We start from the raw sequence: 25,185 nt of genomic DNA, 5'->3' as shown, positions 1-25,185 counted from the left end.
TAGATATCTTCTAATTATTATTTTGGTATGCAAAGACAACCAGCTGTTAAAACTTTATCCAAAATATTATGTACCCATAAAAGATACTTATAGTGATTCATTGACAATAAAAATAATAATAGTCAATTTTATTGCATTTATATTGCACAGTTTGAATTATTTTATTATTGAGTAAGTGCTAAAATCGTATTGGATTGGGTTTAATTTGCAAAAAATAGAGGAGTTATTACTTCTAATTGGAATAACAAATAAACTATTTTGGATTCCATTTTCTAGTATTTTTATTGTATGTTTTGTTTTTTAAACCTGTGATGTCCTTTGTTTTACGTTGATATTCATTTAATTAGCAAATCCTTACAAATAAATGGTAATTTAATGAATTGATTGACCAATTTGTAGTTTATATTTTATGTAACTAATATTTAAATAGATAAGGAAGTGAACACAAAAAATGCTACAAGCGAACCAACTCAAATTATTATGTTGTAATCGTTAAACAAATAATATAAATATTGAAACAAAAACAACAAAATTCTAAACTAAAACATTTAAGCCAAACCAACCGCTAAGTAACAAACGGTCCGATAAGACTGCCTATAAGTAATTAAACTTATCTTAGGCTTTACAAGCAACACAAAAACTGATTCATAACTATTGTTTCAGGAACGTAAACATCGCAAACTGTCATGCAGTGAAGGAGTAAAACATTTACCAGTGATGGACATCCAGGGGTACCGCGGTATGTCGGGCAGGGGCTGGGCAGAGCCTGGCTGCGAGCAAGCCGCTCCCATGGCGTCCACGGTGGCGGCGGACGCTGCCGACGCCGCAGAGGCCGCAGCTTGATGATAGAACTGCGCAGCGGCTGCCATGCTGGCCGAGGCTGCCGACACTGCCGCTCCACCGTTGTGCTGACCCAGGGCGTAGTTCACCATCGGATCACCTCCCACAGCCGTCGGGTATCGACAACTCTTGTCATCCGCCGCGGATAAACCGCCACCAGCAGAGAACGGCACCGAACCTCCGAACTGCTGGTGATGCGACACGTATGGATACATCCTCGCCGGTGCGCCCGGCGATGCCGATGATGAGGACGAGGACCGCTGCGGGCTGCCGGCACCCGGCGAGCCTGCCCCCAGCGCTGCCGCTCCCAGTCCGCCAGACAGCGAACTTGACAGCGACGTCGATAGAGACGACGACAGCGAAGATGATAGCGACGCCTCTATAGGCGACGCCCCAGCACCCGCGAACAAATTCTGGTGGTGGAACTGCTGGTGGTACTTCGGGAGCATGCTATCGATGATGAACTTGGAACTCATCGCTCGGCGGCGACGCGGCGCGCGACGATCGCCTCGCGGGAGATGCGTTTATCGCCGGCGATTCGGATCGATTCTCGCGCGTGCACCTCTACTATGGCCGCGGATCGTTTATGACCCGCGTATGAGGCTCTACGACTCCGAATTCCCCGTCGTGGCGAGCGTTACCGCTGCCGCGCGCCGCGCTCGAGACAGCAAAACCCGCCACGTGCGTGCGAGCGAGACGCCGCGACGATCGAGGCCGACCCGCCAGAACCCTCTCCGTCTCATTAATTCCTACCTGCGTGGCTTATATTAGAAAGAGATAAAAGCTATTCGCTAACGACCATTTCGACGGCCATTGTTCGTAATGGCGCCGGGCGCCCCGCACCTCCGCGCCGACCTCGTCTACACCAATAGTGATCCGGTGCAGAACATTCACCGCCAATCACAAACCATTCCGGCACTTCTAGCTGTCAAACTGAATGGCTTTAAACAGAATTGCAACATTACTTTTAATATTAAATGTTTTTTTTCGTAATTATCTGGTACTGAATAAAATTTTATATTGTAAAATTATTTTGCAAACCTGTAAAATTTTGTTATTTTGATCGTTTTAACAATAATATAAATATTTTTCACAAGTATGTAATATTGACTTCCTGAATGACTGCAAAGTATAATTTATGAATGTATGACAATTTCCAAAAACAATATTTATAAAGAAAATGTATTTTTTACGAGGTAGGTAATATTATACCGTTATTTTTGAAATAATTACTTTGGACGCCTTTAAACTACTCTAATTCATTTTTATTACGTCTTACCCTACACCTGAAACATATTTTGTGGTCGCAGGTGTTATGAACATTGAGTTTTTAATTACTTACCTCTATTTTAATTGTGTTTAAATTCATTACAAATAAATAGTAATTACTCTCAGATTTACATTATTTTTTACACATTTTCTGTTACCATAATTACTTTAACAACAATGTTTATAATTATTTATTTATATGTTACCCACCAAAAACATTTTTATATAGGTACCAAAATGCATGATAGAAAAACGATCTAAATCTAAAATATTTTATTTGAAACATGAATTGTTCTAAATTGTGTTACGCCGGCCACGTGGACGGACGGGTACTATCCATCTCGTTTCTTTGAATATCCCTCTCTCCGTCGCACGTTTCATTCATACGTATTAGTCGTAACTACGGCGAGCACATGTGCAATAACCAACTTTACGACTGTTAAAATAAAACCGTTTATTGCCTGAGAAATTTATTTATTTGTTACAGTTTTGATTGTAATACGTGTTTAGTGCATGGTTTTTATAGGCTTAAGTTGCCTTTTCAGCTTTATCAGGTCGGTGGTACGACTGTGAGGCAGTAGAACATTGCATAAGTATAGGTTTTATGTTGTTATTGTGATGTTTTCACCGTAAACGTATGGAATGCATGATATGGCCAGTTAAAGCCGTTTATTTTGCGATATGAGCAATTTTTTTATTGATTTTTAATGAGGTTAATGACAGTTTAATGTATCGCTCCGTTGAGGAAACTCTTTAGACCGTTACATTTTGCATTTTGCGTAGATAAAAATGTTTTGACAAGTAGATAAGGTTTTTGTATTGTATTATATTTTGCAGATATAAAAACATGTTCAAGTTGGTAGATTGCCATCTCGAAGTATTATTTCTTTTGGACGGCGGAAACATTCTTTAAACAAGCATGCTTGACGCATGTAAATATTGCAAAAAATGGTAGGTACTTAGGTACTTACTATAAATAAAAATGAAACGATCTAATTTTTATAGACAGGGAATGATATTTATAGCCCTTCCTTCTACATTAATTGTGTTTATTTTGAAAATTAAAAGGAACCTAATGCACATATGGCAGAAGTATAGTTGGGTACATCAGAAATACTTAAGTAGGAACTTAGACACCTATTGTAAAATTAATACTACACAGATAATGTTACCTATAGGTAATAATAAAAAAATAAGGAAATAACCTAGCCATTTTACCTATAAATATTTTATTCAAGCATTTTCCTTATTTAAATAGATTTCCCAATACGTGTCATATACCTAGCTGTAGGAACCAGTATTTAAGTAATAAGAAACAAAATAGGTAATTACTTATTCGCTTAGGTATACCTAGTACTTAATTGTTATTTTCAATAACTTATTCCTATAAGTATTTTGTTATTAGATTCTCGAGGACATCTCATTGGAGAGAAGAAAATAATTGTTTGCTCTTAAGGTTCATGTTTCAGACATCACTTAATGGTATTTTCAAATAAAACTAATTAGCACCTTGATCCCTAATTCTAATAAGATTTCCAATACTAATTGGGAATGTTGTGGTTATAAATTGGCAACACTGTTATTTAGTGTTACTTATTGGAACATCCATTATTTTGTACGAACTGAAATTGTTGTTAGTGCCTTGGATGCTGAAAATGAGTGAGTTTAAAATCAAATGTGATTAGAAATCTGCCTGTGCTGCAATAATAAATTACAATGCAGAAACTCTTGAATGCCTCTTACATTCTTAGCAATCATATCTTAAGGTAACTAAGTAATTGCTAAAAAAAGTCTTAAAAAACAATTTTAAGAAAAAAAAAAAAACAGTTTTATTCTTTAAAATCTTAGGTACATTTCAGATCACACTGAATCTTATTTACCAGCACCGAAATAATCTAACAAATAACTATAAAAATCGAACAACCAACCCAGTTGCTTCCAAATTGGTTTATTTACAAAGTCTTACACAGAGTACTTTGTTGAGAACTAGTTCAAGACTACTTATACGGAGCAAGTACCAAAAAAGGCACGTACGTACCCTAAAAAGAGTGCAAGTGCAATCACCCTTATTTTATAGACGTATCGGTGTTCTGCAAACTCCATACTCGAAGCCGCAAAGTCGTCGGTGGGTGGAGCACCGTCCATCGTAAAAGTGCTTCAAGTCTTTAGAAAATTTACAACTATCGCTTGAGATTTAACGACCAGTTTATAGATCCAACGCTTTTAAATTCGATATAAAGTTGCTTTGTCTCAATGAAGGTGCTATCAACGTGACAAATGTACCACTTACGCTGTGTAGTGTAATTGTGGGCCATGTTTTATGTTAAACGGCTATTAGATTTTTATTTCACTCCAGTGATTTTTACTGGACCATTTTCAGCTTCTTTTCTGTCTTCAGGCCAATTTTCACTGTTATTAAATCGTCATCGTATTTTTTTATCAAATATACTTAACACACCCTCTATGGAAAACGCTTTAACCAATTGGTAAAAAGCTTCAAATCTTAGACATATATTTTCATATTAGGAAATTCACACAGTCAAAACTTTCATCACCGTAGGTTGGAAATCGCAATGGTACAATAGGTACAATAAAAATTCAAGAGAAATAGAATTTTCATATTTCCTCAAACTCTGCACAAGAAAAATATCAAGACCTTTCATTCTTGTTTTGTTGATGGGATTTAGGTTTATTTGAAGAACATGACTATATAATGAGGCCTTATAAGAAACCATTGGTGTACCTAATTACCTAAAATAGAGGGATCAACCAATTGACAAATATTATTGTTATGGACAGACATTTCATTATGGGTTTTTAAGCCCATATGACTGTTAGCTTTAAGCTCTTGAGGATCAATTGTTAATTTAACTTACCCAAACAGCTGTCATCGTCACCTGAAACAAGAAAAGTTAGGATTAGAGACATTTTAGCAGTTCATAACAATGATTCCGATTTAAAATATCTGATTTTAAAGGCCATTTTATTGAATTCAATGCGTATCTTTGAGATGAGTATCATTTTACATCTTGCAAGTGATCTTTAACACTTATTAGTAGGTAATATTGGTGTAACTACAATCCTGAATGTTTTCATACAAAAGTCAATAATATTCCTTTTTTACCAAATATGGTAACCACTTGATCATCTAATCTGATCTTGAAAGAAATATATCAAGAAACTTTAAAATAAAATTTTACTGTCAAAGTTCAACTTATCAAAAATTCTTCACGGACACCAGTAGCAATACCTACCCCAATTTCTTACCACGAAACTAATAAGTACAAATTCCTATAAAAAGATAACGTACCCGGGTACTAAAGGTTCTTAAGTAGCAATATTTATTTAGCTATTCGGCTCGTATCGTATACAAAAAGGGGGGTAAGTAGGAAATTTTAATTTCACGTCTGGAGTTGAGCGGGGAGCGGAAATTTGTGTGGCATAATAAGTGAGATTGTTGCGAAATTTGCTACAAGAAAAAGAACGAGGGCTCCTATCGCAACGCCGCGACGTTCATTTTGTGTGGATAAGACAAGGGATGCTGGGTATTTATTTTAGTGAAAACTGATTGGAATTAAAGTTGGAGTATTGATTTGTAGAAAATTACCGTTAATAAGTCCGATATTCCTTTACTATAGTGTAAGAACGAATACAAACTGTGAATGTTGTCACCTCTTTCACGAAAAGTACACGAGACTGAGTTGAGTGAGTGAACAAAATTCGAATTAAATTAGGTACAATATTATGAGCTTGAAAGAGTAAGTCTAAAAGTAACTGCATTAAATATTGACTGTAAGTTTTGGCTCAAAATATGGCGAAAAACAAAGTTTCACTACCTACTCAAGTCATACTTTTTTATTGAAAGTTTTATCATCAGAATTTTCTATAATAAACACAACGTCGGTGCCTATCAAAGCATAGTAATTAGTATTTAAATACGTACTTACAACAAAAGATAATAAAAAGCGCATTAAACGTTTTTCCATTATTAAGCTTACAAAGCTTTGTTAGAAGCTGCAAATCAATAGAATACAAGTAAGTTTAATGACTCGTTTGCTTTGATAGGTTTTGCATGGGAAAACTAGTAATTACCCACCTGTCGTAATAGTTTTTGTGCTAAGAATCTATAATTATATATACTTAGGAAAGGTTTATTGCTATTTCATTAAAATGTGTATATAAGTGCCATTTGTAATTTTGTTGCTTAAAATTATTATGTATAATTGGTAAGTGTGTAGTACATAAATATTAGGTAAGTGCTAAATCTGTTAGATGATGACGCAAAGTTATTTTGCTGAAAATAGTTTTTAAAATAAATAATAATAATATCTAATAGCTATAAAAGCTTTACTTTTTAAAGACTCTTTTAATTTTGATATTAAAACCGATACATTTTCCTAAAAACACTTATAGTTTTTTTATTAAAAATATTTTAGTAAGACCAAGTCACATCCACAGTAAGCGAGCGGCATTCGGTGGGCGCACGTGTAAGTGGCAGCTTCAATATTTATGTGCAATTTTTCCAGCAGAGCCCCCCCTCCCCGCGGCTGCCTCACCCCCCCGTGCCGTGATAAAGGATGCAACGCGCGCCCCGCATCCCTACTGAAGCACCCTGAATTGCGTAACAATGAACACCGTTTATAATAATTTTATTAATAGGAATTATTTTGTACACGACTCGAATATGAAAGAATCGGAATCAGAAAGACTTTGTAAACTCGAATGAATCCACCTACGTTTTACTTTTCTAAGTTAGGTATCGATACTGAAAAGAGTTTTAAACTAAAATTTGGTTCCAAGATAATTCGTGCATAAAACAGGGTTAATTCTAATTGAGTATACCTAGGGGAGTTCGTAGTTCGAAGGGCTTTGAACCCTATACACTTTTTGCCTACTAATCAACGAGCCCTATTCCTTTTTTGTTTTAGTGTCTAATTACGTTGGAGTGAAAGAATGCTGGCAGACTGTTGCAAACGGATCGTTTGAGATTTTACAATGGGGTTTGTAAGCAGCGACTTTTTTGTACCCAGAGACCAATTAGCGGCAAAGATTTATAGGCAGTAAGTCAGAACAAGGCTAGGCAGATAATTTATAGGTAGTGAGTATGTGCCACTTCTTTGTTCGAAGTATGTCTATAGGTATCCTATATTATGTTCGTGATTTTCATTATTTCACTATAAGTACCTATTAAGGACTTTGCATAATATTTATTTCTTAAATGGCATTTTCTCATAAAAGGGAATTATGTTTTATGTATCTACTTTTAATTTATCTGTTTCACACCTTATTTGTATTAAATATCAAATTTCTATTAAATAAACGAATATGTTCTAACGTATTACCGTAAGAACAGCTTATCTACAGACACGACATTCTCCCACGACCACAGATTACGATCAGTATCGCTTTCAACAAGAACATCAAACTATATCGTTATAAAATAATACAATAACATAACTGGCCATTCTTGGATACTATAGCGACTCACAGTAATATTATTCAAATAAAAACAATTTCAATTTGTTCCCAAATTGAAACAGAGAGCTGGCGTCGTGTTATTACATTTGGGCGGAGGTTAGCTGCCGTAGAGCGTGTAAAGTGCCTATAGAGCCTCCCGCCTCGCCCTCTCATAGCCTATAACACCAGCATCGGGGCTTTCCTCAAAAAGCCTCAAAGAACGCCTCAAATTTAGCGACTTTTCGCTCTCAATACTTTTACGGGACATTTAGAGGCTTACGCTGAGTATGTACGTCATTTTTCCCTTTGTGTTTGGGAGGTGAGAAATATAGTTTTTGATAGACGCGCGTTCCGAACGTTCGGTTAGTGTCATTTTGGGGTGTAAAAGGAAAGTCGATGATAGAGGTATTTCTTATTTAGCGAAATATGCTATAAGGTGTTCTTATGCGCTTATAAAAGTGTAGTAGCGATCCGTGTATGTCTCGATTATACGTCGATTGTATGGTTCAATAAGAATTCTATTTTACGATGCATTCTTGTTATAATTAAATTAAATAAGTTTTTATTTGGAATTATGCAAATAATGTTCCCAAAGCAGCTGGTCGTCGTCCCACGCGCGTTGTTTGGTAAATTGAAGCTTGCATTGAGCTTTTAAGCGATATTGGAGCAACCTGCCACTATTGTAACGTTATGTTGGTTACAGTGAACTTTGATCCAGCACTTAGAGGCAGCTTTTGAGAGTAGCGCCGCATTAAGATTCTATTCACACACTTGGATAATTCAACATTCTGATTCAGATATTACTTTAATGGAAAATCAATTAGGAAAATTCCTAGTTCATATTAGGTTAGGTTACAAACACATAAGTAAAGCTTGGAAAACTATGTATAAGGTAAGTAAATTATAACAGTGCTTGTAATGTAGTTCAATTACTAATATTATGACGCGTCAAGATTTTATCGAAAATTATTTATTAACAAAATAATTCACATAATGAAAATAATTGACTGTTATTATTACAATAGCCTTGAAAGGCTTAGAAGAAAATAATCTTTGCCCAAAATTAGTTGAATTGTTGGTAATAAGCACTAAGTCTATGTGTTCGTAGCGTGTAGGCTTTCTCGTAGTCAAAATGTGTAGGTCACGTAGCAACGATGATCATCACGCGTAGATAATGCTCCGATTGTGTCTGATATGAAGTCTTGATAGTGCTAAATGCGTCTTTAAAGGTGTTAAAGCCTGACCGAATAAGAAACTAAATCTAGTGCCAGGTAGAATCTGAATAAAATGCTCTTCCGGAAACGTAAATGCAGCATGTACCCGACTTTCCACACTTTACATCGTAATCAAATTAATCGACTTTCAACTGTTCAAGGCAGTGATTGTGGGCGCTAAAAATAGTTACAGAATTGAGGACAAATTACAAAAGAATTACTTAGAATAGTATCTACATGATTCTAATTGGAATAAAGGTATAATTGCATAGTACATATTAAAGAAGTATACAACCTACTCAGAGCTTTTTTTTTTTAAGATCGAGTTAAATAAGTATCAACTACAGCAAATTCAAAATATATTGAGCCTATAGCAAACTCAGAAACGACACAATTCGTGGATATTTTATGAACATCCTACTTGTTTATTGCATCGTGCCATGGTAATTGCAATTTAAATACCATATCAGCTATTCCTTTCAAACCAAGAGAACGTCGCCAGTATTTAAGTTATTTTATGAGATAATTCCTAAACACTAATTACACATATTTCCTGTATTTATATGCCTAGATACCTACACTAATTAAAATCGTTTGAAATTCAGCCAAGGATTAGCATTAATTAATAAGTGATTAAGATTTTCTAAGCACATCTTAAATGCCTAGACCGTAGATAACTCAATCATTAAAATATCACACATATCTATTTTTTAGTTTTCATGTGAACCGTTGCCAAATTTTGCAAACACAGAGCCATCTATGATTTTGCTAAGCAACTATTTTGGCAAGGTCACGACTCGACCTCCGAAGAACAAATGACTAATATTTCAGGTTATAAATTCTAACATAAATTACATTTTCAACATCTAAAATTAATTTTTAATGAAGTAATTTCATAAAATGAATAATAATGGTTTTTATTAATTCCGCAAAGAAAGTAGCGCCATCTGTTAGGTGGTGAGAGAACTGGCAATCAGAAAGGGTTAGATACTTGGCAATGCATTGGTACAGTGCATACTGCGCCCTCAGTAATGACATGGCCGAGCATGTAAACTTTTTAGATAATAAACCTTTATTGAAATTTTGGTCCCTATTTTTGGGTTTCAGTTCAAATAATGGCTAAAGATTGAATAAAAGTAATAAGAGTTGCATTTGCAATTACTAAAAGTTGAATTACCTATTTTTGGAGATCATTAACCTGATTTTGTAATATTAAAATAGTTTAGTTTAAGACTTATTGAGTAAAACAATGGGCGGGTATATAGTCATTGAAATAAACTGACCATTAATTACCTATTTTATGGTTAAAGATTCACTCGAACCTGCCAACTATAGAGCCTGCATACTTATTTAATATACAGTACATCACAGTGACGTTCTAAAAAAAAACTAAAACAAAAGACGACATTCCGTTCAAAAACCAAACCGTTTTTAGTGAATCGCTTAATCAGAATCTAATACACGTTTACATAACCGAACAAGTTTACGCAAAACTCACGGAGATTCGTATCTGTCGGGAATCAACGAGCCAACGGCCCGACGTAACTAGGTAGACACCGTAGGGTTGCTTGTTATCAACCGGGGTTACGCGTTGACAACTTGACAGGTTAAAAATATGTAAATGTAGCTGAGAATGTGCCTTTCAAGGGTTAAGTGCAGAGGAGATAGAAACGAAGTTATATTTTCAATGAAGATATTTTCAATTTTGTGTTGCAGAAGTGTAAAAGGAGCTATGTTATGTATAAATGGAGCTGAATTTATGTACCGTAGTAGATGATAAAGTTTCAATCTCCCTCCATCGCTTCCGCACGACGTCGAAGTTCGCTGAAATCTGTGCAAACACGTATAAAGGCAACCCTGCAGCGCTATACGAAACTCATCTACGTAAACGCCCAACCACGTATCGTATATTGTCTAAATAATGAATCCATTCTCACGTTCTCCTCTGATTTACGGCCGCACACAAAACCGCTATAAGACTACATAATGACACCTACCGCAGCCACTTATTTTTGGACCTTATACAATTTTTTTTTCACACGCGACTATTTAGAATTTTTATCACGTAAATTTTCCGCTTGAAAGGGAAATCCCTATTGTCATTCTGTACGCACGGGTCGTTTCCTCACAAACACGTGTTTGAATATATTTATATATTGCTTGTACATAGGGAAAGTATTTATTTCTGTCACGCAATTTCTTGTTCGTTTGAATTTTGAATTTTCATAGTTCGGCGTTCTTTGTTCTTGTGGGAATGATTCGAGTCGATACAAAGTCGATTATACTGAATTTATTGGTTGATGGCACGTTAAAAGGAGTTGGGAAACATTGAATTACTTTAAATGTGACTGCGAGTAGGGAGGCACGAGGAGGCGTGTATAAAGTGCCCTTGTTATGGTACCTGGCGTTTACTTTATGTTCAAAATGGCCGATTTCTTTTAGTTAATTAGTAGGAAAATTTGTAGATACTTATCTAGTCGTATTTAATAGATTCTCCATGACTCTTGCTGTATCACTACAGCAGAAGATATTTAGCATCTGGTAAACTCATGACCTACTTCATGGAACATTTAGGTAGGTACATACTATACCTAAAATGTCTTCATTGTAACTGTACTATACTTCATTATTCAAAGTACCAGATTAAACTTTCAACGATAATAGATATTTGTTTATACGGAAATATGTCTGCTCATTATTAATTTCAATTAGATATACACAATTCAAGGACAGAATCCGCTTCTTACAGTTTTCCATAAGAAAATGCAGTCGATCCAGAATACTTGTTTACGAAATCAAAGGTTTCAACGTTTAGCAAATAATCCAGATTATATTATACCAGATTGATCTAAGATTAAATTAAAATAGTTACATATCACTTGGTATTTCTAGTTTCATATCAGTACGACTGATCTAGGATTGTAAACTAATCATCTTGGAATGTAGTTGTAACAAGTTTTATTAATACACCCTCTGAATACATTTTCTTAGTTTCTATGTGTAAGTTATCTAAAGGTTCTTATTATTTAATTGTATACCTACCTATTATACATTACACTGTAATCGGTCTTAACTTATTTACCTAAGTGGTCCCTGAACAGCGATGTTACACAGAAATTAAGCTTTAATATACCTCTAGAATCGATATATAATTTCGAGTAAATACAGAAAATTATTAAGGAATATCGATTCTGCTATGTCTACAGTTAGTTATCGTTTTAAGTTCCCAAGACCAAGATATTTCCTAAGTCTTATCAGTACTAGACTGGCGCTTGTTTATCAGTAAAAAAAGGAAGGACCGTAGACCCTTTGAAAGTATCCACTTCTCTATAGAAAGATGGCGGCAGATAATATTGTTTGTTATGATGTGTTAACATATATGTCTTAAAGGTACCTACTATTTGTAGTTATTTGTAGCTTGAACAGAGGCCTTATGTAACGGTAGTACGTATATCATAAAATAGTATTTTCATGGGCAATAAATGTAGATCTAATCACCGTAAAATAATAACAGCTTGATTATCAATACGTTGTCTAGTATCCTCCTCCTCCTCATATAATTTGGTAGCACCAAGCACATGTGTTACGAAAATGTTTTAGTAATTTTTTCCTCTAGCACCAACATTTAAGAGCAAAGTTAACACATAAAAGAATGATGGACAACCTTTTTTCTCCATAAAGTGAATATTTATATCTCTTACGGCGTGCTCAGATATGTCTACCAAGTTATCGGGAAATATTGTATACAACAGTACGACCCAGATTTGTCAAGACAAAACCATTGGAGCGTAACACCAATGAAAATCGTCCCAGAAAATATGGTAACAATTCATTTCCGCGTCATAGACGCCCATTCGTTCGTCTAGATAAATTCAGGCATTATTGTATGAGACGCTTTTCCGTCATCGCTGTTATAGCAATTAGGGTATTTATATGCAGTACAGACAAATAATCAAGATAAAAAATGTTTATGTGTCGTAAATCTAAATACAATATAGGGCATTTTGGTTCGGTTTCGGGGTGAAAAAGGTCGGGTCGCTTCGCCCGGTCGAAGGCGACTGCGTTACGTAATGCAGCCGTATGTTTGTCACCCCTCGTTGCAGACAGGGGTTGCAGGGGGTGGCGCATTATTGCAAACGCCGTCTGTCCCCAAAGATGGTGCTACTGTATTTTGCACTAGACTAGCTAGTTCGTCTTTTGATACACAGATGGGGCTTTTGTACAATTTGGTTTGCCCTAGTGCCTACTTTAATCTAGAACTAAGTTCGCGAAAATAATTATGTTGCAAATATGTTCAACCGCACATTTCGCACATAGTTGGATCTCTCATACAAATACCGTATGAATAATAAAATAATGGTTATTTATAATTTAATTACCGACTTGTTTAATTTATGTGAATCGTTAATCAGTAATTAAACAGTTATATCGATAGGAGCGTATCTTTATTTGTTTATAATTGAGGTTAACTGTATAAAATCTGAATCTGATAATGATCAGATTATCTACTCCTTATCTTTTGAAATAATTGGTATTTCATCATCTTTAGATCTAAGTTTGATCAAAACATATTCAGGACAGTGTAGGTCAGTTTCCCTCTTATCAGTCATTTTTTTCATAACAAATATGATAATCACATCAAACAAAAAATACTCAGAATACATTACAGTTACAGCACAGTTCATCAGAGCAAATCTTAAAATATTCACGCTAAAATGAAATTCTATTTTTGACAGGCACACAATCTTCATACCTACTCCCAAAATAAATTACTCAACCTTGAGAATTCTTAACCGTGCAAACGCAACAGGTAAATGCAGCGTAACATCTGAACTTAAATCACGGTGGGACACAATAGTGTAAGATACCGTTGTTCTATATTTATTGGCAGGTGAGGTGTAACTGTACTTACGAAGAAGAAAGGGTTACGTGGTTTTACAATGGCACTATTGTCGGTGTCCACCTTAATAGCTTGTTTTATTGATGGTCCAGCGGTTAATTGCTGGCTAAAACAAACATGTAGTGCGACTGACTGGTTTTGATACTTTGGAAGAAAAAGAAAAAAAAAAATTTTTTTTTTCAATGGTATAAAAATACGAATCAATTGGTATTTTTTTGCCATAATAATAACGGTTGCTGTAGTTCTGTTTAATATAGCCATTTTGTGTGAAATGCAATATCTTACTTATAAGACAACCAATTAAAAAGGTTTCATTATTTCGATAACAGATAAATTGCAAATAAATATTATTATTTGCAATATAAATTATATTAAACTACTCATAAAACAAATATAATAAAAATACTACCTTTAACATTTTATCAGCGTTGTGTTTTACTGCGTACATAAATGTCAATATTTTAATACAGTTGTCAATTTTATTAGAAAAAATTACGTCACCGTCAGTAGTATATGGAACTGTAAACTGTGATTTCTCATTATTATTCTGCTTGGTATTTTATCTGTCATAAAATTAATGTACTGCTTCAAAGAGAGCCGATGCAATAGGTTAATATTACTCAGTTTCATACCTTGAATAATTTTACATTTAGTGTGTCAATATGGGCAATAAAAATTGCACTGATGCGTTTTATTTCTGATAACCACTTACCCCCGTGAGATATGTTTAAATACCATTTTTCTATTGACTGAAGTGATGATGGAAAGGAACATAACAAAAGATTAGTTTTCAAACGAACACTTAAATTGTTAACCCTTGAGATTTTAACTACCACTTTTATTTTCAAAAAAGAAAATTCACTCCCTAATAATAAAAATGTTTGCAAAGTAAAATCACTGCTACATTCAAGTATCAAAATTACGTAACGCAGTACACAACAATACATCAGTTTGTTGTACAATGCAGGAAAATTGCACAACGTAGAACCATAAAGCCATCACTCTATTACTCAACCCTTTGAGGTGTAATAAATAAAACTGTCAATGCCTTTCTATGTTCCAAAACGACCAACTAATTTGCACTCTATTAAAGGAGAATAAGGTTCAGTTTAGCAAAATTTTCAGGTAAAAAGGTAACTGTGAAGGTAATTACTTAACAAAAGTGTGGTAAAGGTAATAATCACAGGCTATAGGGGGTTGGTAATGTGAATCTCTGTAGTGTAACTTTGGTCGCATAGCTTATAACTCGTAGAATCTAAAAAAATTCGTTGAAATACTAAAAAATAATTTTATTAGTTAAAAGTATGTGAAAATTGTGTTGAAACGTGTTTGTAATGTCATTTGTGTGGAGTGTGGAAAGAAATACCGATGTTGATAATAAATCATTTTTTAAATTGTAACAGGTATGAAAAATACTCATAAAACAGCTTATCATGTCGTTTAAGATATTTAAATAATGTTTATGAATCACGATTATAACGTCATTATTTAAAATAAATAGGTACTCGCGTCATACAGGTTGTGTACTTTTTAAACTATCAGCATACTAATATGATGCCAGTACCTACTCCAATTTCAAAATTATTCATTGGCGGAATTATAGAGCATAAAATATAATCGCATTAAACACGCATCAACGTCTCTAAGCGCCACGTGAAGACTGTTCTCTTTAAAAAATCGTAGCAATGAACTTAATAACCATAGAAATAAACAAGGCATTTCCCACAAACTACTTCTCTCACCTCAGCCTATATCAATTTTGTATGGCGCTTAGATACCAATAAAAGCGTTTTCTGAGGTTGCAACGCACTAAATGTCCCATAAAACGTTTTATTGCCCATACATACACACATTAAACAGATATGTATTATAATAAATCATTATTAATGTACACTTTAAACAAACGTGGCAAGGGTTTGCTGAGTAAATAATTTTATGACATTTTACAACCTTGAAATTGTCTCACGGAAATTTTATAGCGCCAATGAATCAAAATATGATAACTGATTTAGGTTTCCTCTACTGTTCATCATCTTTACATTGTTGCTTATCATATCGGTGCAATAAATCGTGCAATAACCAATGAGTGATTTGTGAACCAAAATGGCGTCTATTGCTAAGCAGATAAATATAAATGTAAAAGTGCGCTAACTCTGGTAATTACGTCATTTTATTAAACATTCCTAAAAATATCGCAACGTTTACGGGATACTTACGAATCAGATCGTCGATTACACTCTTGCGAGCTTTTTTCATGTTACTGAATAGATGTTATTATTGAATAATGTCAATATCATGGTTTTGGAATGTACGAGGAGAGGACGCAGCTAAATTATTGGCAACAGCGCCCCGAATGACGTAATAGCTGCGAAAAATAACTTAAAAAGACATCTAATTTTAGACAGGCAGATGACCTATAAGATTACTTTTTTCAATCAACAGCACCAAAACATTGCGTAAAGATGTTGAAATACACCAGTGACACGAAAATTCCTCTGAATCACTCTTAAGTTACAAAAAGTTGTGAACATAATTTATAATGATTAATAGTATGTTGACTCCATTTATTTTAATTATCAGGCAATTATTAACAGGCTCGAAACATAATTTAATGTTCGACGCATGTAAATAATTAGCTCGATAATGGTACGTCCGACCATCCACGACATACGAAATTGATACAGGAAGATATATATTAAACTATTTGATTGATTTATGTTTGTAATAAATGATGCGCTAACGCAATTCTTAGCTATCGGAATGGTTCCGATACGTATCCAACTTACTTAATAAATAGGTATACGAAGCTAAATTTTCTCGTTACTAGTTTTCCCATTCTGTCGTTGGAGGGTAGGTGATGGTAGAAAGCAATTTAAACTTGGCGACCGACTGGTTAAAAAGCAAAAGTTCCTTTTGAACTTTACCCGTCGTGCCGCCGGCGAGCCCTTTATTTTTACTTATTTTGCAACTCCAGCCCTTTACGATCGGACGCCATCATGCGAAACGGTACGTACAGTTCGCAATCATATTTGGTTAAGTTAGACAAATTTTTGTGCGTTCAACATTATGTAAAGTGAAATTTGATGAGCAAAAAATGTTGTTAGACTTTTTTTTGCTGCGGTCATTGATTTTAATTAGTTGTAACACAAACATTGTGTACTAAGTAGTAGTAAATCCGCTAACAGTAATTGTATTATGTTTCTTGTGTTGTTAACGCGGCAAAAACTTTCAAGGCGGAATAGCTTCTAACAATTAAATGGTAATGAAAAATATTATTGCTCTATAATACCATTAAATAGCGTGTACGCTGACATTAATTAAGTACGCATAATTATTAATTGCTACAGCGAGGTCGTTGACCTCATAAACTAATGTTTAAATATGTAACAGTAATTGTTTCGCGCCTGACTATTGCTACCTAGTTTACGCACATTTTGCATACTTCAGAATGTTAACTATACCTAAAGATATAGTTTAACTGTAGTTAATTTAATGGTTTTCACTTTAATATAGGAATTATGTAGTTTTGAATTGTGAAACTTCGCAATGCAGGACGTTATAAACAATGTATTCATTAAGTCTAAGTATATGGCAGGCTTTCTACATAATATACCTACATAACTGGATAGATTCTAGTAGATTCCCAGTTCTAAGTATGTCGACTTGAACCACAAAACTAGTCACTGCACAGCGCTCTGCTCGATCGCTTTTTGTCACATAGATTTGAACCTAGCTTATATCTCTTACCAGTTGGTAGCTACTAAGTTCTGCAGGACAGCTAATTAAATAATGAGATCTTTTTAGTGCTGACTATGAGCTATTTTGTTGAACTTAAAAAAACCGACGACGAAAAAAATAATTAAAATTCCACCAAAGTATTCGCCATTCCCACTAAGTACAAGAAATAGGTACCTTCCATAACAACGTGATTAAAGAAAATTAGGAAAGTTTATAATTAGGACACACCATTGTATAGAAGCCATGGGCTACCGAATAATGTTAATAAGCAAGTTTAGACGCCCACCCGCGCGCCGAAGAACAATTATTGTACTACGGACCCCCAAATTAATGAAAGCAACAACTTTCGACACATTTTGCTCAAAATACAATGGTTTTGGTACTGTTAAGGTATTTAGACGTATATTTGGAGCGTGTGAATCCTTGTCCTTAGATAGCAATAATCGTATGGAATAAAAATCTATTTTGCGGGTGGGTAACCCATTAAAAATCCTTTCATTTTTCATCCATTGATTTTTCTATTTAAAAAGCGTCAGTTGATGCGCCCGCCGTTTTATCTAGGTATATATCTGCTATAATTTACCTATATTCATTTGAGATGATATCTACATATTATCAAGGGTAGCTTATATGCTTCATTATTTAGTTTCATGAGGTCTTACAATCTACGTTAAATAACCGAGTGAAATAACCAGCAGCTAAGAAAAAAATAGAATCGAAGAGAAACTTAATATCTGTAGCACGTGCGGATATTATATTCTTTGTTCCATATTAGGGACGTTGGCAAACTTGTATAGGTATACGTTTAATATCATGTAAATGTGTAGATAATACGCCTGAAGAAAATACAGATTTTTACATATAGTTTTTGTTTTCCTTTGCTGTTAATCAGGTCGATGCGTTATTAAATAGTTATTATACTTTCTCTTCTAAAGTAGTCGGTACAGTCCTTCCACTTTCCAAATAAACACAGACAGCAAAACTTTAAACTCATTCCATAAAAGTGTAAGTTATCGATACTTCCAACATTAATAATATAATCCGCCCCAAGTTTACCCCTACGAACCTCCCCATTCCGTACATAGGTACCGAGAGATACAACTCCTAGACACGATAAGCTCCCAACTTTCAATTATACTGAATGTAATTAAGTGTCGCGTTAGACGACTGGCTTCGACACTATTAAATTGCTAAACTTTCAACATTTACGGGATCGAAGACATTTTTGTAAGTCGCATCCAGCACGAACAAGGTTCGTGGAATGTCCGCTTTAGATCGGAATGTTAATTATAAAGTGGGATATTGTTTTGTTCCTTTTTCTAGACTCTGTAGCGTCCTTTAGTATTTGGGCTTTTTCCAATTTTTTTTGGAAGCGTTCTCATTTGTTAGGCAAATTCTAAAATTGGTCTCAATGTAACGACAGTTTTTTTCTTCGAAATGTTAATTTTCGACTCAGAGACTTCGAATTTATTTTTTCTACATAAAGATTTATGACTATTTATCGTTAATTAATTTTATCGAACCATTTTGACTTTAATTTGTCTTAACATTATATTTGGCACATAAAACTTTTAATAGTCGTATAAAGTGTACCAAAGTCAATAAACTCATCCATTAAGAGTCCTCATTATAATTAATCGAACAGGTTTTTGATTTAAATGAAAATATATCGAATAGCTATGTTAAAACATCAGCCTCCTATAAGATATTGTATTAAATTAAGACACTGTCAAATCTATAAAAGGTAAAACTGCTAATCGCATAAAATTATTGATTGATAATATTTCATATTTCGATATCAACACGACGTCTACATAAACAGCAAATGGCTAGGTATTAAATTACTCGTAGATATCAAAAATAAAATATATACCTACCTACAAATTCTGAACAAACGCGTATAAAATATACGAAACTATCACCGGTACATGAATGTGGACACTATTAGAAACTTAAATAATGCAACAACGCATGTTTAAAATTATCATACATACATAATATTTTCTGTTCATGTTTTCATATGAAGCAAAGGGATAAAATTCAAGGATAAGTAAATAAAATCGCTTGTTCACAACTGCCACTGTCATCCGTAGGAAACCAGAATGCAATAACAACATGATTAAGCCATTTTTTTCATGCAATTTATTACTTAATTAAGTGTATACATATAGATAGGTAACTATATAAAAAGCGCGGTATCTATAGGTAAGTTGAAAAAAAACGTATGTGGGAACCAAGGCTTAATTAAGGTAGGTATACTATCAATACCTATGAATTCATTATGTCATTAAAAAGTGAGTTTTATTCGGGTATTCATGACGTCCTACCATATTTGGTTCAGTCCTACTATGGTCGTTTATTAAATCACTCAGTTGGTTGCTAGGGACTGCATAGATTCCTTTTGGCATTTGACGATTTTAAGGCAGTTATTATCCGGAAAATTGTGGAAACATGTAAATCAGCTAATGCAATTGCTAAGCAAAAAATTGCATTTTATGAAAAACTAAACCAGTCATCATTTAAATTCATCAAGTCTTTTTTCTATTTCAGTTTTTTTACAAGTCTTGTTACAAAAAACGTACCTATTCCGATTTAAATAGAACCATTTACATACTGCCTATAAGTTATTTTTCACACCTAACTATGTCGTTTGTATCAATTGATATCGATTACGGACGATCGTCGATTTGTTGAGCCCATTCCTTTATAGTAACGATGAGTATTGATCGATACGTGCCAGGGAACGTCTTTATAAACGTTTGATTGTAAAGGCGAAGTTGTATTCTGTGATTGAGATATTATTTCAAATTAAAATTATTAGAAAAATACTAGGCTAGGTTTCATTTTTATTGTAAATATTTTTAGTTCTGTGAATATAATAAATACATTTCAGTAAAAATATAGGTACAAAAAGTATCAATTATTTCTCGTTACTACAATTTTTTGCACAACTTTTTTATGCCACAACAAATGGTTATATTACAACAAATGACAATAAAAACACGCATTAAAAGCAAGTTCAGTGAACGCCTACGTAATTATCAAAACAGTTTAATTATAGCTTCACACAATAGTTTACAGCGAACATACATAAGGCGACTCACCCCTAATTTAACTTCGACTAAGTTTGGAACTTCGGCGCCATGTTGTTCTGACAGCGTTTAAAATATGCTCACGGCAACTAGGGATGGGGTCATTGTAAAAATAATAATAGAATCGATTTTGAAACTTTACGGTATATGGGATCAAAGACAATATACGCTTGTTATTTTATTCTGTGTAGCTTTGAGTATTATTGACAGCATAATTAATTAAAAATAATTAATAATTAAATATATTCGAACATGCATCTGAATGCCAATATTATCTTTACTGGCTGGCTATGGGGTCCGCTATTATAATGCAACGATTTAATGAATATTAAAACACATTGATTTTTAATTCTAACTACTCAAAATTAATAAAAAATCGTTTATCGCTAGTTTTACAAAAATTAAGTTGTTTATCGATATTATTATAAAAACATGAATAAAATTAAATTCTGCCGCCTAAACACGACTGTCATATCGATAAATATGACGATTTGCATTCCAATATGTTATTCGATACCGCGTAAGTATGAAATTTATTGCTAATTCATTGTATTAGCGTGATTTTAATTATATTAATGATCCGTGTTTTTGGCTAAATTATTCAAGTTATATCTTGATAGGTTAAGGTTAATTTTAATTAAGTTTTGCTTATCGATAACGAAGATCTTTTAACATAGATTGAAAAGAGAGAGCTGTATTGGATTATTTAGAAACAAGGCTTGTTACTGTTCACGAAACTACTTATAGATATTTATAAAATTATAAGAATCTCTACAAACGACATAACAATAAAATCGAATAATTCGAGTAGTACATGATCATTCGATTACGACAATCGCTACTACAAAACATTACTTACAAGTTACACTTACATACAACATTGTAGAAGCAGAGCAACAAGTTTTTCTAAATTATAGTAAGGTTTTTCATAAATTATGAAAAATATATACCAATGTAAATGTACTCTTACCTACATAATAAACAGTAGATATTTAAATAAGGTCGAGTATTTAAATTAATATAGTAGATAATACATTGATCATAAATATGCCAGAAACAGGCCTACGGCTGGCCAATAATGAAATGCACAAAAGACATTTTTTAATTCAAGCATAAATTCATTTTTAATTTATTGATCGAATATATCTTTGTGAAATATTGTTCGAATGTCTTTTTTATCTTTTATAAAGTGTGGAGAAATCGCCATGTTTAAATTACTGCTGTTTTTTGTAAAGTTAACACCTGTCGTCTTTGGGGTCGCCTCTCACGATCATTGGCCGAACAATCTGCTTGAACATTTTCACACCTACCTATGTCAAATCGAATTGTGTGTGTCTGTTACTTCGTGAATAGTATCTTTTATTTATTTCTTAATGGTTTAATTTTTAATTTAAATGCGAAAATAATTCTTCGGATTTTTTTTACCTATGTTATATATCTCCAATACGGCTGAATTCAGTGCTTTTTCTACACGTGAAGGAATAATACACCCAGCCAGTATGTTACCTGTTTGCAGTATTCTATTTCCATAAAGACTTTAGAAAGCTGCATTAAGCCTCCGTAAAGCGAAATTCATAACTTTGTTACTGTTTCTCTATTCATAAAAGACCTCATAGATGTATCAACTACACTCTAACAACACAACTCATTATTATATGCTAGCCTTCACAGTTAATAGTTGTGTATGATAATTAATAATCCGAAGTAATCAACTACTATGACCAATATAATATAATTGTATGGTTTGTCAGTGCTACTCATTTGACTTGGATCATTTTTAGGTTTCAAGTTAAGGAATGGTAGACTGAATTACTGATGCTAAAGTAGGAAGAAATTGCTCTTATGAGAAACTTGCAGAATTAACTTGCCACCTATCTGCTAGTAAAATAGGAATTTTATATTAATTACGTACTTAGTGATACTTACTAGAGATTTAATTTAGAAATGTAATCTACTCTAATCTTATTCCGTATCTAGCTTAGAAACAAATTTCTACGCTCCAGACATTTTCTTACAGTACGAACTAAAAACCATTTTCATTACAAAAAGAAGTACACGAGAGATACTTTAATATAACTGTATGAATACTAAACATTAAATATTGGTACAATTTATAGTAAATATGGTAATTTTAGAGGTCAATAATCATGCAAATGCTTCTGTTCTTCAACGTTTTTATGACTCAAGTAAAGCATGAATGAATAAAGATTTTGGAGGAAAAACAAATAAATATCTGTAACGGACTACTTTGAAGCTTACATACACCTTCTTATTTACTGTTATTATTTCGAAAGTCAGTTTGTAAGAAAAATTGCTCAGTATAACGATATTTTCGGCATTACAAACTTGGGTCGACAGATTTCTAAGCGATATTGTAAGCAATAAATTGGAAGGTGAATGGCACGGTCTAAATGCCTTCTCTTTTCTTTTGATAAGCTTAATGGCTCTCGAAATTTCCTCGGTCAGTAAAATTTAAGCTAGCGCAACGGTTCCCTGTAAGTTTCAACATGTGTAGATATAAACCAAAAACCCACTTACTTGGTAATGACCTCTCCTTTTAATAGTTTCCTTAATGGAATTCGGGAACCTTTTTCGCTGGAAGTATTTTCCCTGTGTGGCCAAGATTTTTCTCAGATCTCAGTCATAACATTACGTGTCTTGAAAAAAATATAGGTATGTAGGTATTTTCTAAGAATGAGACATGGTTGTCGAGACATGTTTTACTACGTAAACTATTTAAATGAACTAAAATTTTATTTACAACACGTACACAGCACACTGGTTGTTTAGGAACTGGTAACGAATATTCTGTAATAAAAAATATGTTATTGTCTCCAAAGATTTGTATGTCGCCAGTTAAATTTACGACGCAATAAGGAAGTGTCAATTCTAGTCATATTTTGACGAAAGGGTTGAATGGCATATTGTGTTTTTGTTGCTTTTTTACTTTTGTCTACTATTTTAACGTTTACGTCCGTGTCTTATTGTTGTGTGGCTATTGTTTCTGTCTTAGAAGTTTTATTATTTGTTTTTATAATTCTGAAGTGCTTTTTGTGTCCTGCGTTTTGTCGGGAAGAATGTGTTTGGGAATGCTTCGTTTTTATATGCGTTTTATTTTCAGCTGGAATTATCTGTTAAAAAACGTCGGCTTATTTATAGGGTTTTTAGTTTAGCATGACTCGAGTAGAATCTCAAGTTTAATTGACTCTTCATAAGCTCAGCTTAACTTAAGAATCTTTGCTGTAGACGAAGGTTCTTTAAGCAGTCAAATACTGAATTTTCCTACCACAAAGTGTAACTTACTTTCCCTTCTATCAAACTTTCACTGAGATAATAAACCGCTTTAATAATAACTTAATCTAACTCAACAACCAAACAAAAGCCGATCAGACAGAAGGCATTATTCATACCTACTCTCAATAGGTACTCACTGTCTGGCCCACGTTCATTGGCAAGGGCCATCATTGCATCCGCATTGCACGTCCAGGTCCGTACATTGCTAATATACTGCATTCAGCCCATACATCAGTCCATTACGGGTGATTGTGGACGCTGGCTGCATTGATTAAGAAGGCCGTCTGCGTTACATTGTTGTATGATAAATTGTTGGTTCAAAGCGGATATCTGCTGTGTAGATTGGTTTTGATATGCGGTAGGGAAGTTTGCGGGTTGTAGTTTTATAGCTTGAAGACCCAGTGGGGATATACGTGTCTTGATAGTAGGTAGGTATGTGTAGGTAATGTATCTTCGTGGTGTGGTTTCAGGCAATTTCCCAGCAACGTATGGTTTTGTTTCTTGGGAAATGGCTTCAGTTGATTTTAAATAGAGAACTCTGGGAGTACTTTATAAATTTCTTGATAGTCCATGTGTAGCAGTGGGTATGTATCTTCGTAAGGTAGTTTCAAGCTATTTCGATTCAAATGTTGATTTTGTTTGTTTTACGAATTGCCTTTAGTTGATTCGTAATAGAGAACTCTACACTATGAATTAGGCATCTAAGTAGTTAGAATTTTATAGGAATCAAAAGTGTATGTGACAATCGATGGGATTGTGTTATCGAGATGTGGTAATTTTGTGGTTTGAATAAATAAAATCAAAGGTCATATGAGAACATCATTGAAATAAACGTTCATAATTATCTTCATGAACTCAATCACATTCATTCAATATAGATAGGTACATGAATCTACTCATAACTAACACGTACGGTACATTATCGTTATTTACTCACGGACTTTAATGCAACTGATATTGTTATTTGTGTCATAGATACAAACACACTTCAAATCGATGACTTTATTTATATTGATAACATTTTGACTGATTTAGTATATAATATTCACTCATGTTAATGTGTGGTTGTAGTCCTTGAAGACTACTTTAGGAAACTCTTTTGAACAAGTAGCTATTTGATACCTATATGTTTACAGAAAAGATGTACAGATGAATCAATAGTATAATGGGCATAACTAGTACTCCTAGGTCATGCCGATTATATTGTGGCCGTGTTCCAATTCAAAGTGACTAAAGTTTGATTAATATAGCGGAAAACGCTACATACTTTTCCTAACAATTTCAAGCCTGATTCCATAATTTATCTAATATTATAATTTACGAAAAATAATAGCATATTAGTTTATATAATTACATAACTACTTATAAATGTGCTACGTTA

At 33.8% G+C, this 25,185-nt stretch overlaps 1 protein-coding gene across 4 annotated transcripts in view; it reads right to left on the bottom strand.

Annotated features, from left to right (window-relative positions):
- Positions 1–1,458, bottom strand: part of LOC124634230 (homeobox protein abdominal-A homolog) — a 50,955-nt gene extending 49,497 nt beyond the window's left edge. For all 4 annotated transcript variants that reach the window (XM_047169682.1, XM_047169683.1, XM_047169684.1 and 1 more), the window contains exon 1: positions 713–1,458. In XM_047169682.1, the coding sequence (XP_047025638.1) occupies positions 713–1,316 (604 nt within the window). In that variant the 5' untranslated portion in view covers positions 1,317–1,458. The remainder of the gene's footprint in view (positions 1–712) is intronic.
- Between the last annotated feature and the right edge of the window lie 23,727 nt (positions 1,459–25,185).

This window comes from Helicoverpa zea, chromosome 11, assembly GCF_022581195.2.
Source record: "Helicoverpa zea isolate HzStark_Cry1AcR chromosome 11, ilHelZeax1.1, whole genome shotgun sequence".
Taxonomy (NCBI): domain Eukaryota; kingdom Metazoa; phylum Arthropoda; class Insecta; order Lepidoptera; family Noctuidae; genus Helicoverpa; species Helicoverpa zea.
Note: the sequence above shows the minus strand (reverse complement) of the source record. Positions and strands in the feature narration are given on the sequence as shown.